At 42.0% G+C, this 19,778-nt stretch overlaps 1 protein-coding gene across 4 annotated transcripts in view; it reads right to left on the bottom strand.

The window, feature by feature from the left end:
• The window catches only part of syt2a (synaptotagmin IIa), a 99,917-nt gene that overhangs the window by 24,420 nt on the left and 55,719 nt on the right, over positions 1 to 19,778 (bottom strand). For all 4 annotated transcript variants that reach the window (XM_084097957.1, XM_084097959.1, XM_084097956.1 and 1 more), the window contains exon 2: positions 5,630 to 5,851. In XM_084097957.1, the coding sequence (XP_083954083.1) occupies positions 5,630 to 5,825 (196 nt within the window). In that variant the 5' untranslated portion in view covers positions 5,826 to 5,851. The remainder of the gene's footprint in view (positions 1 to 5,629; positions 5,852 to 19,778) is intronic.

The raw sequence follows: 19,778 nt of genomic DNA, 5'->3' as shown, positions 1-19,778 counted from the left end.
ATGAATGAAGGGCCAGGCTAACGCAAGAATACCAAGGTACACTAGGTAGCATACCCAGATGGAATATGTGACACAGCGCCTACCCGCAGGGAGGACTTAGAATACACATATGACCTGAGTACGGGATGCATATGGAGAACTCAGAGGTATCCAGCCCGCAGGGTGGAATGTTTCAACCTCGAGATGGCAAGAGGGTTCTTGCCGAGGGAAAAGACTTTGGAGGAGACTTACCGTGGAAATACACATGTGGGGGTTGCCCAACCGGGGAACCATGCATATGGAGGCACTTAACCAATCACAAGGGCTGACCAACCAGGCATGCACTCTGGTGATGGTGTCAACAGTGCAGGAGGAACTCAGGGTCTATGAAGAACTCATCAGAGTAAAATAGCGCACGTATCCAGTCCACAAAGTGGAATGGCGCAGCAAGCGATGACACAGAGCAGGTCCTACTTACTGGCTAGTGGAAGCGAGTACACGAGAGGACACTGGCTCTACATGGAGATTGTAGAATCTCGCGAAAGTGTTAGGTGTTGCCCAGCCTGCAGCTCTACGGATACAGTCTACAGTCTGTTAGCTAGGCAGCATGCGCTAGAACCCAGGAGGAAGCCACACTCCTGGTGTGCCTTCACCCCTAGGGGGCATGGCAGGCCCTGCGCCTGGTAAGCCAAGACAATGGCGTCCACTATCCAGTGAGACAACCTCTGCTTGGAGAGAGCCTTTTCCTTCAGCTTCCCACCGTAACAGACAAAGAGATGGTCTGAGGCCCTGAAACACTGCGTTCTGTCTATGTAAGCACGAAGGGCTCGCAAGGTCATGGTGCACAGAGATCACAGTCACATAAACCTTCAGGATGGAAGGAGACAGCCTTCGTTCCAACCCTTCTTGGAGTAAGGAGAGCACAGACCTGATCGGGCATTTTCTGGGATCTTCCCGGTGAGAAGAACACCAGGTGACGAAGAGGTTCCACTTCAGACTTGTCTCGTGGACAAGGCTCTAGCTGAAGTGATGGTAGCCACCACCTGAGGTGGTAGGGTACTCAAACCTTCCGCGTTCCATCCAGGACCCACACGTGCAGGTTCCAGAGATTGGGACGCGGGTGCCAAAGGGTGCCCCATCTCTGAGAAAGGAGGTCCTTCCTCAGAGGGATTGGCCAGGGAGGGGCTGTTGCGAGGAGCACCAGTTCGGAGAACCAAGTCCAGGTGAGCCAATGAGATGCAACCAAAAGTACCTGCTCCTCGTCCTCCCAGGTCCTGTGCAAGAAGGCTCACTGGGGGAAATGCATAACCAGCGGCAGTGGGAAGTGTCTGGGGAGGCAAACAGATCTACCTGTGCATCACCGAACTGTTCCCAAATCAGCTGAACTGTCTGGGGATGGAGTCTCCAGTCGTGAGAGCTCATCTGCTGCACGATTCAGCTCTCCCGGGATGTGAACGGCTCGAAGCAACCTCAGATGATGCTTCTGACTCCATAAGATGATGGCGTGAGAGATGGCGTGCGAGTTGCGACATGCGGCGGGAGCTACTGTTGCCATGTTGTCTGAACGGACCAGTACGTGCTTGCCCTCCAGCAACTCCGGCCTGTAGAAAAGAGAGGTTCGACCACGGGGTGAAGGTTTGACGGCAGGCCCGAGTGACTAGCACCCAGAACGTGCCCTGCTGCCATGCCCATCTCAGGACTCAATCGCGAAGCCAGTGCTGAAGCGGTCTCATATGCCATATGCCACAGGAGCCTCTGAAATAACTTCAGTGGGAAGTGGGAAATTCAGCAGTGACTGCGCGCACTGACTGGTAAGCTGCACGTACATGGCGACCAAGACGATTTCCATACCGAGAAAAGAGATCCTCTGCACGGGGGAGAGTTTGCTCTTTTCCCAGTTGACCTGAAGGCCCAGACGGGCGAGGTGCCGGAGCACCAGGTTCCTGTGTTCGCAAACCCTCTCAAGAGTGTGCTACAATCAGCCAGTCGTCGAGATAATTCAGGATGCGAACCCCGTGTTGCCTGAGTGGCACAAGGGCTGCCTTGACGACCTTCGTGAAGACGTGAGGAGACAGGGCTGACCCGAATGGAAGTATCGTGTACTGAAATGCCTGCCCCTCAAAAGCAAACCGTAGAAACGGTCTGTGTCGAGGAAGAATGGAGACATGATAGTACACGTCTTTCAGGTCGATCACTGCAAACCAATCCAACGGACGAACGCATTCAAAAATGCATTTGGCTGTCAACATCTTGAATGGAAGCCTGTGAAGGATTCAGTTTAAGACGCGCAGGTCCAGGATTGGTCGTAACCCACCGCACTTCTTGGGTACAATGAAGTAGGGGCTGTAGAAGCCGGACTTCATCTCGGCTGGAGGGACGGTCTCGATCGCACCCTTTTGCCAGTAGGGCGACGACCTCCGCATGCATGACAGGGTGGGTGACAGCCACCATGGTATACCAGACTCCCCGGAAGCGGGGAGGAGACCTGAATCGCATAGCCGAGCCTGATCATTCGCGCAAGCCAGTGAGACAGATTGGGAAACTCTAGCCAGGCTCCCAAAAACTGAACCAGCAGGGTCATTGGAACTACAGGCGTACCCACGATGGGGAAGCGATGTGGAACGACCCGCCCAGACATGGGAGGCATAGCGTCCCGGTGTGGGGGTATGGTCAAGTTCTGCGTCCTGACAGCGGAGGCCAGGGAAGGACGAGCGTTCCGCGGCAGCCTGCTCTGACAGGGGTCTGGCGACAGAGGGGGATGAGAGTGGCAAAGCATAGCATCGCACACTGCCATCCGTGGCCTCTTGATCCGTGGGGGAAGGAGAACAAAAGTTTCTCGGGGGAAGGAGTGGTCCTGCTACCAGCTCCTGAAAAGAACTGTGCCCTAGCTTCGAGCTGCCCATTTCAGGAGCACCGCTTAGTCTGACGTTTGCCAGGCTTAGGGGCGGAGACGGGCTGTGCCACCTTCCTGCGACCACCTCCTTGTTTTTGGCTGCTGCTTGGGCCGAGAAGGAGGGGCAGGAGCCACAGAAGGGCGGCCTTGGCGGGAAGCAGACTGAGGGGGCTGCATTGATGGCTGGGTGGAGGCAGCAGCTGGCAGTCGGGGCAGAATATGATTTATCGCCTCAGTCTGCTTCTGGACGGCCAAGAACTGCTGGGAAAAGTCCTCGACCGCACTGCCGAAGAGCCCAGCCTGGGATATGGGTGCATATCAGCCAGGTTGAGCCATAGATGTCATTCCTGGACCACACAGGTGGACATCACCTGACACACAGGGATCGCGCAGTGACCTTCGTCGCCCATAGAGCGAGGTCGGTGGCAGTGCTTCCCTTGTGCATGTCCCTGAGCACCTTCACCTGATGGACTTGAAGGATCAGGAGGCAGCCTGCCCCGCAGCTCTATAGGTTTCTTTAGGAATCAACGTGGACTTCCTGGTGTGCCAGCACGTGCCGCCCCTATGAACCAATCATCCAGCCTTGAGCGCTCGGGCGAGGCCGGCGGACGCCACTCCAATCCGATGCTCTCAGCTGCCTGGGCAAGCATCTGGATCCGACTCGGGCAACGCTGGCACTCCCGAGGGAGGCAACACAGCCGAATCCTCATCTCCAGAGGAATCAAGCCCGCCTTGTGACGCTGTGAGCGACATGGCATCATCCGCCGGTGCCCTGAATGAAACACTGGGTTCCCAAGAGGAACCAGGTTCACCCAGAGACTCCACGGTTTGCGATGTGCAGGGGGGTGTGGCCCGAGGACTCGTCGGGTTATTCCACATCGTAACCCTCAGATCACCCTGGCCACCAGCCAAAGTATCCCCTCTCGAGGAAGAGATAGATTGGGGTGTGGCAGAGGGGACTCTACCCCCATGGAGGTCATTGAGTCTCGATATTAACACTGCGATGGCTCATCCACTGATTAAAGCCCAAACATGCTAGACAGCGCTTGTGACCGTCAGGCGGATGGATCATGCGCCCACATCCAGAAACACACGGGCGAGACATCTTCAAAAAGAAGTGCCCGTGCAGCTCTTTTAGAAAAATTAAAGCTCTCTCAGCAGTGCCGAAGTGCCCAGGGGAGAACACGAGCTGTGTGCAAAGTCACTGCACAGACAAGCAGCAGGACCGTGAACCCGCTGAAATGCGCCATCACACCAACACTACTGAAGAGAGACGCTCGTTGCTGTAGAAGGCGAAGAGAAGCACATAACACTTCGGCTCTGAAGCAATAACATAATGCAAGATTGCACTCGCGGCTCCTTTAATACCTACGCGCAAGCCTTATGCGTGTACTTAAGCTTGGAATAGACTATATATATGGAATAAATATATAGTAATTAAATTAATATAAACGTGATTAGTTGACTAATGGCTTAAATGAATGTCTACAAGAGTTGACATAAATCTTTAGTTGGGGGCAGCCCTAGTTTCTAGGCTATTGTTAGATTGCAGCAAGGGTGTTGTGTTTGTTTTTTAGGGCATTGCTCGGATGTACTTAGTGGCAGCTAGGGTTTCACTAGGATGTTCTGAGTGGTCACTAGGGTGTTGTCAGGTGGTTGCTAGGCCATTGCTAGGGTGTTACAACTTGGTACTATGCAGTTGATATGTTATTCCGGATGGTTTCTAGTCCATTGCCTGGTGGCGGCTAGAGTGTTGTGGTTGTTTTCTAGAGTGTTGCTCTGTGGTTTCTAAGTTGTTCCATGGTTACTAGGGCATTGCTAGGGTGTTCTGAGTGGTTGCTCTGCGGTTGCTAGATAGCTCTGGGTGGTTTCTAGGTTGTTGTGGCCACTTTCTACGGCATTGCTAGATGGTATATAGGATGTTTCTATGGTTGCTAATATTGCTAGTGTGTTCTGAATGGTTGCTATGCAGTTGCTAGGTTGCTCTGGGTGGTGTCTAGGCTGCTGCTCTGTAGCTGCTAGGGTGGTAAGGTTGTTTTTCGGGCATTGCTAGGATGCTAGGATTGCTAGAGCTTTGATAGGATGTTCTGAGTGTTTGTTAGAGCAAATCTAGGCAGTACAGTATTGTCTGACATGGTCCATTCAGTTGCAACACATCAAAAGATGCAACACATTAAAAAACAGAGTCTGGAGCTCTGAGCTGAGTTTGGAGCTTGAGTTACAGTTAGAAATGTCGGTATCTGGTCAGGAATTTTGAAATGCAAAATATCACACTACACCACATCTAGGGCCAGATTACTAAACAGGGCAAATTAGCATGAGAGCGCAATCCCATGAAAGTGCAGATGGGAGTGGAAATTTCTGCGCATGATCAATAAGTTAAAGGACACAGACGCAGCCAGAACATTTCCATAATGACCAACACAACTACCAATTAGCGTCTGGTTTAAGACATGCTTTTTTGGGGCAGTAAATAATGCTTCAAATAACAGTAAATTGACGAGCGAAAAACGTAGTAAATCCCCTTGCGTTAATCATTTAAATACTCTCCTCCCATAAATTTTGCATCTGAAAGGGAAACTCCTACAAATGCATATGCAATTATGTCAGCCAAAAATAACCCTGTCCATGCCTTTTCAGTGCTCATTTTTCACTGCGTGTCTTTAGTAAATCCTGACAGTAGTTTTTTAACGCAGAAAGAGGGTTTGCACTGGCGCAAGCTGTTAGTAAATTTGACCCATATAGTCATATACTCACGTGGAAGCTTGTCCATCTCATTGAGGAACTTGTTTTTGATGTCACCAAAGACATCATTCTTGCTGACTGGGCCCTGATTCTCGGTGGAGTTGTCTGCAGGTGTAGAAACAACAGGGGCCATCGTCAGGACGCTGGCACCGGTGGGCTCGGGGCCAACCATGGCCGCAGGTTTCTTCTTTAACAAATTCCACTTCATGCTTGATGGCTACGCCAACAGAAACCCTGATGGAGAAAGAGAAAGTCAAGATGAAATGAGTGTGATGAGATGTTTCTGAATCTCTGAACGCCTTCGACATCCTCTTTGATGGAAACTGAATGAAACGACTTGCTCCATTAGACATGCAAATGCATTGCCAGCATAGACAGTTACTGTAGATTTTGCAACTGTCAACATAATGACATATACTGTCTGATCTCTTGATTATTGAAATGTACCCAATAATGTGAAAGGTGATGTGCTACCTGTCAGTAAGTGGATTTCATCATAATAGTGTAGGGAAGGATTGAATAAATGAACATAGTTAGGTTTAGGGTTATAAATATTATTAATTTATTTAATCTAATTAAAGCAGGAAATAAAATGCTCCCTTATTTCAGCAAACAAACATAAAAAGTGGCCTGGTTTTATGCCCTGAAATAATACTTTTGTTACTTCAAAGGGATTCATTTTTTGGAAATAGACTTTCTTATGTTTTTAAGAAAATATGTAAAAAAATAAAAAAGTGCATAATTGGTATAGCTAGGGTGCTATATATATATAAATATATATATATATATATATATATATATATATATATATATACAGTGAGGAAAATAAGTATTTGAACACCCTGCTATTTTGCAAGTTCTCCCACTTAGAAATCATGGAGGGGTCTGAACAGGTGCATGTCCACTGTGAGAGACATAATCTAAAAAAAAAAAAAAAACAGAAATCACAATGTATGATTTTTAACTATTTATTTGTATGATACAGCTGCAAATAAGTATTTGAACACCTGAGAAAATCAATGTTAATATTTGGTACAGTAGCCTTTGTTTGCAATTACAGAGGTCAAACGTTTCCTGTAGTTTTTCACCAGGTTTGCACACACTGCAGGAGGGATTTTGGCCCACTCCTCCACACAGATCTTCTCTAGATCAGTCAGGTTTCTGGGCTGTCGCTGAGAAACACGGAGTTTGAGCTCCCTCCAAAGATTCTCTATTGGGTTTAGGTCTGGAGACTGGCTAGGCCACGCCAAAACCTTGATATGCTTCTTACAGAGCCACTCCTTGGTTATCCTGGCTGTGTGTTTCGGGTCATTGTCATGTTGGAAGACCCAGCCTCGACCCATCTTCAATGCTCTAACTGAGGGAAGGAGGATGTTCCCCAAAATCTTGCAATACATGGCCCCGGTCATCCTCTCCTTAATACAGTGCAGTCGCCCTGTCCCATGTGCAGAAAAACACCCCCAAAGCATGATGCTACCACCCCCATGCTTCACAGTAGGGATGGTGTTCTTGGGATGGTACTCATCATTCTTCTTCCTCCAAACACGTTTAGTGGAATTATGACCAAAAAGTTCTATTTTGGTCTCATCTGACCACATGACTTTCTCCCATGACTCCTCTGGATCATCCAAATGGTCATTGGCAAACTTAAGACGGGCCTTGACATGTGCTGGTTTAAGCAGGGGAACCTTCCGTGCCATGCATGATTTCAAACCATGACGTCTTAGTGTATTACCAACAGTAACCTTGGAAACGGTGGTCCCAGCTCTTTTCAGGTCATTGACCAGCTCCTCCCGTGTAGTTCTGGGCTGATTTCTCACCTTTCTTAGGATCATTGAGACCCCACGAGGTGAGATTGACAGTCATGTTTAGCTTCTTCCATTTTCTAATGATTGCTCCAACAGTGGACCTTTTTTCACCAAGCTGCTTGGCAATTTCCCCGTAGCCCTTTCCAGCCTTGTGGAGGTGTACAATTTTGTCTCTAGTGTCTTTGGACAGCTCTTTGGTCTTGGCCATGTTAGTAGTTGGATTCTTACTGATTGTATGGGGTGGACAGGTGTCTTTATGCAGCTAACGACCTCAAACAGGTGCATCTAATTTAGGATAATAAATGGAGTGGAGGTGGACATTTTAAAGGCAGACTAACAGGTCTTTGAGGGTCAGAATTCTAGCTGATAGACAGGTGTTCAAATACTTATTTGCAGCTGTATCATGCAAATAAATAGTTTAAAAAAATCATATATTGTGATTTCTGGATTTTTTTTTTTAGATTATGTCTCTCACAGTGGACATGCACCTACGATGACAATTTCAGACCCCTCCATGATTTCCAAGTGGGAGAACTTGCAAAATAGCAGGGTGTTCAAATACTTATTTTCCTCACTGTATATATATATATATATATATGGGTATATATGTAAAAATACAAAACTTATATAATGTCAATATATTATGTTAAATACTGTCACATGGCAGGACAGCTTTCACCTTTAACTAGAAATTTACTTTTCTAGTTTCTCTCAGAGGTAAAATATCTGTTTAAATTGTTTACTTTAATTCTTCCACATAGAAAATATCAGATGGAAGCGTAGGTTTAGGCATAAATGAAAAAAAATAAAATAAAACTCTCGCTTCAAAGTTCCAGATGACTCAACTGAAACCGGTCCATCCGTGCCGCAAGGAATGGTAAACATAATGAAAGGAGACTTAGCACTCTGATTTCATTAAAAACACAGAGATTTAGGCAAACAAAAAGGATTTCTCATTTCTCAAGCGTCAATTCTCTGCTCTAGTGGCAGGGAGCCTGTCCGTACCCATTGCATTGCCTGAATAATTTAATGAAGCTGACAATTCAGGGGATAAGCCATTTTATTATTCAAGGTCCCATTCCTGCACTAAGAATATATTGCAAAATGCGCTATGCTGCAGTTATGCAATCTGACATTGCATAAGTCAAGTGGCCCACAGACAGACTGCAGGAGGAGCTAACAAAAGAGAAGATGCAAAGAAGGATAGAAACCGCCACTGTGAGTCAGAGCTGCAGCCAACAGCCTCTCGAGAACGCCAGTTTGATTAATGACACTTCAGCACCTGCAAATCTGAATGAAAACATCTGACATTCACATTCAAGCAGAAGTTAATTTGTTCCCCTAAAGATTGTCAATTCAATGAAGAAAATACACTTAAAAATCAGGCTGCGTCCTTAGTACAAACAGTTATAGAATCCAAAAAATGTTTTAATAAATTAAGAAGCAGTTAAGTTATTGTTTTAAACATAAACCTCTCAAAATTTTGCTACATTTAAGCATAAAACAAGAAATATCTATTTTACAATTTAGAATAAAATAAAGGCACATAAAGCAACTTAAAAACTTTAAAAATAACTAAAATACTTTATTAAATACTAATTATTTAGATACTATTCTATTTGCTTTGAAGCCATTTTCACTCACAGCAAGTAACACACTGAATTAATAGTAGACAGACTGAAATAGTGTTTTCTTCTAAAACATACTGAGTTTTTAGTGACTAATATCAGAACAATAACCCCACCTCTGAATTGATACAAGAAGAATTTGCGGTATGAAACTGTTGTATCTGACATATTTAAACAATTTCTGAGTTCGGAACCGCATACTACATACTGGTACTACAATATCTTTCTATGACAGAAATAGTAGGAGTAGTATGCGATTCCGAATTCACCCCATGTCTCAGAGCCTGGATCATTTTCAAGATTTAACAAATACTGACAAATAATGCACTTGTTTGAACAGCTTGCAACCAGCCCACAGCTGTCCAATTATATGATATTACTAATTTATAGTGGAAAGAAAGAGACCTGTGATCTACGAAAATTACCTGATTAAATGATCCCAAGGTAATTTCAACTGGGTTACAGTAAAATGATGGAAATGCTCAACCTGGGAAATTACAGACAAATTGTAGCTATTTGGGAAGATGGGAAGTTAATAAAACAAAGCAGTTAGAACTCAGGAGAAACTTTATATCATTCATTTGGGGTGTGGCGAGATCTCATGCTCTCACAATATTGGCATGACAGAGTTCAGTTTGTGTCTCAAAACATTTTACAGCATATGATAGATGAATTTATACTCAGAAAGTATAACTGAAGTGACATTTGTTAAAAGAATTTCAAAATGCACCTGCATTGTTTTGCATTTTGTGATAACGGAGCTGACTCACAGCAAACAAAGACGATAGCATAGCGAACCCAAGTGCAGTTTATTTACAGTGAAAATCGAAAATCCAAGAACATCGATCAAACTATAAACAAAATCCAAACCATGAAACAATCCATGAACAAGAACTTGACGTGACATTAAACAGACCTGGAGAATGGAAACATAGAACAGCAACTTACTTAATTCACAACAACTAAGGCAAACATGAGGGCTTAAATACATGATACAGGGGAACACATGACGATGACAACCAATGAGAACATGACACATGCAACAAAGGAACCAATGAAAACAAGACACCTGTCACAAATTAGCTCAAGGGAAATATGAATAATTAATTATAACTCATAGTTAATTATAAATATTTGGATCAGTTAATATAATTAACTTGATGTAGCAGAATTAATGTTACAATCAGTTAAATTAGCCTGTGAACACTCATCTATCAACTCTCGTGGCCACAGAAAAATAACATGGGTACACAGAGAATAAAAGACTATTTTTTTCCAGTCATTTATTTCGATTTCTTAAAAATTGTTTTACAATTTTGTCTCATCAAGTCCTCGTGATCTCAATATTGTGTATTGTCTCATCTCGTAAGCTAAGTGTTTCATCACACCATTATTATTTATCATCACCAGTAGCTGTAAAAGCCCGTTCACACCAAGACGATAATGATAACGATAAAGGTTTAAATTTATAATTTATTGTGGCGAGCAGGACGAGGCAGAGGGCCGTGAGAGAATGGTGCGAGTATCTCTCACAGAGGAGCGGAAGCATAAAGGAGGAGCGACGACAGTGAAGATCAAGAGAGGCCAGGCCTGGATTTATATTGTGTTTTGTTAAATGTGACAGCAGTCGTCCGTGAGGGGCTGCTGTCTTTACTTTCATTTTGTATTTGTTTATTTTACGGCTATTAATGTCTTTGAATGTTCGCCAGTTCCCGCCTCCTTCTTCCCACATCTAACCTTGCTGAATTTAGAATTGTCAAAGAATAGCAGAATCCACACCATAACAACAACGATAACAGCACAGAACAACAATATTGTTAGAATCACCTTCAGAACAATTTTTGTCCTGCTGATGAACGATAAAAACATTGACAGCTAATCATAATCCCTCCTGCTTTAAAGAGCTTGAGCATTTAAAGTGGCAACGATACTGCAAACTACTGTATCTAATAGTTATCATTATATTAATAGTTATCATTCTTGGTGTGGCCTCAACACCTTCAAATACAGGCCATTATGTTAGGATGTCAGCAAAACATCATTACATTTTTTAGACACATAATGACAAAACTGCAATGCTCATGCAATTACAATGAAAGTTATTTAGATAATTACAGAGAATATGAGGTTGAAATAATAAACTCATTGTCTAAATCAGACCATAATGAAAATGTGATGCAATGTTTGCCGTTTCCTCCACTTGCCTTTTTTCTAGAGTGTCTTGTGTGTGTTTAACGTGGTGATATGATCACTGGACTCAGTGAGACTGAGATCCATCCTCCTGTTTGTATAGAGGGAGATAGAGATGTGTGAGAAGCTTGTGTCCGTGTCTTTTCTCTGGGGTGAATGCATACGCTCAGAGGACAAGAGACACTTTGCTTTTTATGGGACCCATTATCTTCACTGCACTCGCACTGATTTTACAGCTCTCTGAGATACTCCTGCTGTTTTATCTGTGTGACTGCCAGAGCACATATTGTAAATACAACAGAACAAATAAACAGATACAAATACAATAGAAGTCTGGCTCAGATAAAGCAGTCTGCTCTGAGTGGATATGATGTCTAGAAATAATCAGATGTAATCAGCAGAATGGACGTCTATTTTGTCCATTTCGTTTGCCAAACAAACTCACTGGATATGAAACATTTGACTTACTCAAAGTTTTAGCGAGCACAAATAAACTGGATCAGGATGAGTGATCTAGGAACAGAAGAAGCAGAAATGGACCTGCTCCAAAGGACTCTTTTGGCAGACCAAATCAAACCTTTGGAGATGCGTCTAGATATGACTGTTGAATTCCATAATGATAATTGCTTCAAGGCATCTGCCAAACTTGTTTTGTACAGTGTGGGAGGAAATTCTCTATGCAAACCACACATCAACACTTTGCATTCACTGTACATGTGTTTTTGCTTCTTAAAGACGCTAATTGTCCATGATGATCCATTTTATGACATTGAAGTTTGCATCTCTGTCTTTGAGGGAAATCATATTTTTGAGAACATCAAAAAAAAAAGAAGAAGAAAGAGAACAAAGAAATAATGAAATGATACTTTGAAAATAAAGCCCATTGACATTTTCTTTAGCAGTGTGACACTAATTTCACGATAATTAAACCCATTTCACCACCTTTCCCATTCTCATTACTGTAACGCAAAAACCTCATTCTATTACAAAACAAAAGCAATGCACAAAAATGTAAACTGTGAAGTTGCACAGCTTTTAATTAGTTAATTAAAAGTATAGAATTACAGTAATTGTACTATTATAAAAAAAAGAAGAAAAATCTGTATTACAGAAATGATAATCTAATGAGAATCACAACTGTGAATAATGGGAAACAAAAGATATCAACATCTGGAATATGTATGATCAGTTAAAAGTGTGGGAATGTGCTTAATTGGTATATATATACATATATACCAATATATATATATATATATAATATATTAATTAATTGGTATATATATATACATATACTTAATTGGTATATATATATATATATATATATATATATATATATATATATATATATATATATATATATATATATATATATATTACAATTAAGCACATTCCCGCCATATATACTGCTACAATGTCAAAATAAATCTTTATGGTCATTCACAGGCTTGATATTCTTCATGCAAAATATAATCTCTTTATTTTTTCTTTTATTCTTGGTGATTTTTAATTTTTGTGAGATTCACTGCTTTATTGTTGTTAACAAACATGCCCAATTAAATAAAACAGACTAAAAACCAATTAGGACACAACTATTACAAATAAATCAAATGATCACTGTAAGTCCTCTATTATGTAAATGGTCTTACTCAAGGTAAACTGAGGTAAACTTATTCGTGATAGCAGGACACTTCTGACAAAACAAAAGCTATACGTCATGCCAAACGTTTGGCTGAACAGAAACTAGAGAGAGAGTGGGTAGTCTCTACAGAATCAGAGCTCACACTTATGCCATGGTGCACAATATTGCTCAAAACAACAGAATAATATTAACAAGAAACATTGTTTTGTGTCCTTGTATTTAGATAAAAGGACCTTGAATACAGTTTGACATTGTGTCCTGATTTGATTTTTAGTATGTCCAAAATACAGCAATGTTACAGCTATTTTAATAGTTTCTTCAATCTTGCAGTTACTGTATGTTTGCATAATAATGCTTGTATCAGTGTGGCATTATTAAATATTAGACAAGCTGACCTTTTACTGACAGGATCAGTTACCAGGAGAAAGATGGTTTCTCATAGAGAATGAAAAAGTTTCCTCATTATCAGCAATCCAACATAATAATTTCATTTGTATTCTGAATAGCACCTATGGAGGATTGATTACAAGATTAACCTTCCTGCTCCCTCAAAACAACAGCTAATTAATATCTAAATATCAGAAAATGCACACACATGTATAGAGTTGGTCAAAAAAAGCCTGGAACACTTAAGATTTTTTTGAAAGAAGACTCTTATGCTTACCAAGGCTGCATTTACTGTATATGATCAAAAATGAACTCTTTTCTGTTTTCATTCATTTTAAAGAAAGTAAAACTGTATCTATTCGCAGCAGCATTCTTTATTAACACACTCAAAACGTATTAAAGCACTCTAAATAAAACACACAAAAAATATATATAATGAACCTCTGAGACAATCGGAAGCTGTAAAGAGGCTGTCAACGTCATATTTGACAAGATGAACCAGGTTTAAAAAGTCCCTTGTATGGTCCTCGAGGGAACGATCCCCCTTGGGAGAGGAGGAGAAGCAGGACTGCTGCTGTTTTCATATTTCTGTCACAGCTGGCTGACGCGGAGAAGAAATTAAAGCTGGATCTATTCGCAGCAGCGTTCTTTAAGACACTCAAAAAGAAACAAATCAATAAAAAAAAAACACAGACAAAACAGTCAACTTTAAGGGCAAGACTATGGAACAAAGACTAACTGAAAACAAACTTAATACATACAATAGGTGCAGTGTCGTAATCAAACAATAAGTCACCAATGAAACAAATGCAAACAAAGGATTTATTTGGACATTTAGAACTGCTAACTGCTAGATACATAAATACATTTAGTAACACAAGTAACAGTTGATGTTAAAGCTCACAAGCCTTTTGAATTGTCACACTGTTATGAGTTCTTTCATTGTTTGTAACTGATACCTCTGAAGCCGGTACCTCAGCCTGTTCTGCCTCATAACCTTGTGTGCATAACGTTGACAAACTGCAGCTGTTAAACAAGTCTGCAGTTGACAGATAATGTAAAACGTCACAGTCAGACGACCAAGGACTATTGCCCTCTCTAGCCTTCACAACTAGCTTCCTATTCCCTTTACACAGCGGTTTGCCAGGACTTTATCCCATACATGAGAAAACTACATAAATAAGCTCAACCTATCTCAGGCCCTCAGCTATAACAAAATTGTGCACAATAATATAGTTATGGCAAATACACTTTTCTGCTTTATGGTGGGATTTATTCAAGGTTCTGCTTTTGTAAAGAGCGTATGGGCTCACTGAAGGGACAAATGTAAGACACTGACCGGTGACACTTCGGCTCAGCAGGATAAATCCGCTGGAATGGTTGGGTCAGCACTCGTAATGCTTGAATGAGAACTGCAGCCAAGAATTTTGCCGTCTAAGGCAGGTATTTTGCCTTATAATTTTATTGCTGTCTAAGAGAGGGAGGACTTTGGCTGTTATGATGACAACGTGTTTCTATAGGGGCTTTGCAGATGAAACACTCTATCTGTGATTAATTTTGTTGGGGTTTGATGGCATGCCCTTTGGACAGAAGGGGTGTGGTTGAAGTTAGCAAAATGCTAACAGCATAACAGCACCACTATGATGTTTAGGACAATTCAGCCCTCTCTAGGGTTATTATAATAAACAGAAACGAAAACTCAAATCATACAAAAAAAACAAAAAAAAACATGTTACTTGAAATAAAACAAACATTTTAACTTGATGTAGACCTACTAAAATGACTAAAACTGAAATATAAATTATTAAATTTTAATTCAAATTTTAATGTTACTAAAATAATCTCTCCAATACTTTCCCATTATTTAATCTTTTCTCTGTGAAAATATTTTATTAATGAATAAAGCTATACAAGAGACAGTGAGACATGAGAGCTAAACATATACTCAAGGGCTGCATTCGAAATCGTACACGTCCCTACCATACAGTAGGAGAAAAACAGTATGACAAAAAAAGTATGACAAATCTATTGGCCCTGATTGAGACCTGGATCAGACCAGATGGCACTGCCACACCTGCTGCCCTCTCCACTAACTTTCTCACACACCCCTCGCCTGACCGGGAGGGGTGGAGGTACTGGTCTGCTCATCTCCAACGATTGGTAATTTCATCCTTTACAATCTCTGTGTGACAACAGCTAATTTGAATAGCATTCAATTACTATCACCACTCCTATTAAAATCCATTTTGTAGTCTTTTACTTACAAAATTTAGTCTTTGACTTACAAGTAGACATGGCAGTTTCTTGGAGGAGTTGGATATGTTACTCTCATCCTTCGCTGAGGATGGTACTCCTCTCGTAGTTCTTGGAGACTTCAACAACCACATAGAAAAGCCTCAGGCTGCTGAATTCCACACTCTGCTCGCCTCATTGGACCTCAAACGAGTATCTACTGCGGCAACTCACAAATCAGGTAACCAATTGGACCTTATTTACATGTGTTACTGCTCCACTGACACTGGTCACTCCACTGCACACCTCAGATCACCTGTCTCAGGACACAACACACATTCCTCCACAGGTCACCTATCGGCGAAACCTACGCTCACTCTCACCCTCCCGCCTATCCTCTTTGGTCCCATCCACACTTCCTCCCCCTAATCAGCTCTCATCACTAGATAATAACAGTGCAACTGATACTCTTTTCTCCACTCTAACATCATGCCAGGACAATTTCTGTGCCCTTTCATCCAGGCCAGCCCACACCACCCCCTCTGCCCCCTGGTTATCTGAATGAATTCCCTTGCAAACATAGTTCTAAACTCAAAACTGCAGAAAGGAAGTGGTGTAAATCGAAAGATCCCACTTACCTTGGTCTGTATCAATCCCTCCTCTCTTCCTTCTCAGCTAATGTCTCTACTGCTAAAATGACTTACTACCACAACAAAATTAACAATTCTTCCAACTCTTCTGCTTTTCAAAACATTCTCCTCTCTTCTTATCCCTCCTCCTCCTCCTCCTCCTCCTTCATCCTCCTCCTTCATCAACTCTAACAGCTGACGATTTTGCCACATTCAACAACCACCATCAGTGGCCAATTTACCACTCCACAAACTGACACACACATCTTAACAGCTAACACACAAATTTTCCCCTCCTTCTCTCTGCTCTCAGAGGCAGACATCTCCAAACTTATCCTTTCCAATCACTCTGTGGAAAATTACAGACCGGTATCCCTTCTTCCATTAATTGCTAAAACACTTGAAAGAGTTGTTTTCAACCAAGTCTATACCTTTCTTACACAGAACAACCTCATGGACAACAGCCAATATGGTTTTAAAAGCGGCCACTCAACTAAAACCGCCCTACTCTCGGCTGTTGAAGCTCTGAGGCTGGCAAGAGCAGCTTCCAAATCCTCAGTTCTCATCCTGCTGGATCTGTCTGCTGCGTTTGACAGTTAACTAACCACCAGATCCTCCTGTCAATCCTAAAGACGAAGGGCATCTCAGGAACCGCACTCCAATGGTTCAAGTCTTACCTCTCAGGTAGGTCCTTTAGGATGTCGTGGAGGTGTGAGGTGTCTAAGTCGCAACATCTAGCTACTGGGGTGCCTCAGGGTTCAGTGCTTGGACCACTTCTCTTCTCCATCTACATGTCATCACTAGGATATGAAAGCTTTAGCTTAAAGCTGCCGTCGGCAACATTTTTTTGATCATATTCAGTGAAATGGACACTATAATCCGACAGAACAACATAAATAAGGTGGTTTTAGAAAAAAAAACAAGCTTCTAACTCCACCTGGAGCGTGTTATTTGTTTTGCAAAAATCCACCACTCCCGGATCATCGGGTCCAATCAGCGCTGGGGGGTGTGAGATCTGACTGTCAATCACAGGTCGTGCACACGCCACAGACCCCCCCCCCACCCACCTGTCCATACCTCCCAGGGGGTCGGCTGCGCCCCTGCCTTCGTCTTCAGGCAGGAGATGCAGATCCGCTACCCTCGGATTACGAACTATGGACGGGGCCTACGCCAAAGAACTTTATAATAATGCTTGCTGGGCTGTCAATAAATGTATGCTTCGTTACATCATTTTATCTCCCGAGTCTTTCTGGTAGAACTGTCATTCAGAAACATGGTTTCTCCTATCATTGTTATGCTGACGACACACAACCTCTCATTCCAACCAGAGGATCCGACGTTAGCTGCTCGCATCTCAGCCTGCCTGACAGACATTTCTTGCTGGATGAAGGACCACCACCTTCAACTAAACCTTGCAAAGACAGAACTGCTTGTGGTCCCGGCCAACCAAACACTACACCACAACTTTTCCATTCAGCTAGGTTCATCATCCATAACTCCATCAAGGTCAGCCAGGAACCGTTGTGATTGATGATCAATTGAACTTCACAGACCACATTGCTAGAACTGACCGGTCCTGCAGATTTGCCTTGTACAACATTAGGAGAATCAGGCCCTTCTTATCAGAACATGCTACACATCTCCTTGTCCAAACTCTTGTTCTATCCAGACTGGACTAATGTAATGCTCTGTTGGCAGGTCTTCCAGCTTGCACTGTCAAACCTCTGCAACTGATCCAGAATGCTGCAGCTAGAGAGGTCTTTAACGAGCTGAAGAGAGCACAGTTCACACCTCTCCTCATAAAATTGCACTGGTTGCCAATTGCCGCTCTCATCAAATTCAAGTCGCTGATGCTTGCCTACAGAACAACCACTGGCTCTGCTCCCTTTTACCTAAACTCATTACTCCAGACTTATATTCCATCCAGAAGCTTGCGTTCTGCAATTGAAAGTCACCTCATGGTGCCATCTCAAAGAGGCACAAAATCACTTTCACAGACCTTCACCTGGATTGTTCCCTAATGGTGGAATGACCTGCCTAACTCAACCCGAGCTGCTGAGACCGAAACCATTTTCAAGAAATGACTGAAGACGCATCTTTTTCTGCATTTCTACTTTCTTTTCTTTTCTATTTTCTTTCTTTTCTATTCCATATCTATTAAAAAATTACGTCTACTGTGTTAGACTAAACTGGGAATGGTCACAGCACTTACCTATTGTTGTCCTATTGTTAGTTTTATTGCTTCTCTTATTCTCCTAATTTGTAAGTCGCTTTGGATAAAAGCGTCTGCTAAATGACTAAATGTAAATTAATCATGCTGTCATTCTGTCATTTAGGGTGCAAATATGCAGGGGCCCCTTCATGATCATTGATATGATAAGATATGATGTATCTGATCTGATCTATGTTACAGCAGGGCTCTGACCCTATGAAGGGTCCCCTTAATGACTAATAATATAATATAATATAATATAATATAATATAATATAATATAATATAATATAATATAATATAATATAATATAATACACTTTTATAAACCCTGTGTCCTGTTGTCAGATTGACATCCATGAAAAATGGGCAAATTTGCAATTGTAATAATCCTGCATTTAAAATCCTACTTTGAAGACAAGAGACACTCTTTTTCATATGACGACTAAAAACATCTTCCAGAACATTTATCACAGTTGCACTGCTATTGCATCACTCACAGGGATTGTAAGGTGCTCGATCACAGTAGAAACCTTGAATGAGGATGAAGATTGCAGTGGTGAGTGTGATTCAGAGCAGTGGAATCAGCAGCAGTCTGACCTGAGGCTCTTCCCAGCCTTTGCTTCATCATCCGCCTCCTCATGCTCAAAGAGCAGTAGCATTCCCTAATTAAATTGTTTTAATTAAATTAACGAGCATCACAAGCCAGACTCCAGCTGACCAACTTCAACCTTAGTTCAACTCATAAATCACTCAAATGATTGCATTCTGGTTTGCCGATAGGGCAGAAATAATAAAATGTCATGTTTGATTTTATGAAATCGTTAAATAACATGATTCTGTCCAGACAAGTGTTAGGGATGTGAAGTGCTGTCAGTGATTCAGTTAATCTCATGTTGTGTCCACTGTTGTAAGACTAGATTTTTTTCCTATGCAGTTGCTAGGGTGTTGCAAGGATGCTCTGGCCTTTTGTATGAGTAATAATATTAATAATAGTGATGCTTGCACTGCCAAACACCAGTAATTATGTACTGAGAATGACAGACAGGGCTGAATGTGTATTTAATCATTTAAATATGGCAAAAGTACCATTTAAACGAGCTGTATAGGCTTATTGCTTTTTGAACTGTAAAAAGAGAAAAGAGAGAGAGAGAGAAATAAAAAACAGAGGAAGAGACAGCGAAAGAGTGACAAACAAATAGTCAAAAAGCATAAAGGAGTATAAAGGGAAGTTTAGTTCCACAGCATAAGCGTGACGTTTTTGGACTGAATTCTAATACAAACCAATTATTTGCTTATTATGTAATGCAAGGTACTCAAAATACCATTGTAAAACATCATACCTTTAGTGTTTTTTTTTACAAATCTAAAAGGGGGTTTAATTTTCAAAGCACAGTGCTCAGTATTTTTGCCTTGATTTCCAGTAGAGAAGGTCATT

This window comes from Abramis brama (assembly GCF_963993115.1).
Source record: "Abramis brama genome assembly, chromosome: 22".
In the NCBI taxonomy this organism is placed as follows: Eukaryota; Metazoa; Chordata; class Actinopteri; order Cypriniformes; family Leuciscidae; genus Abramis; species Abramis brama.
Note: the sequence above shows the minus strand (reverse complement) of the source record. Positions and strands in the feature narration are given on the sequence as shown.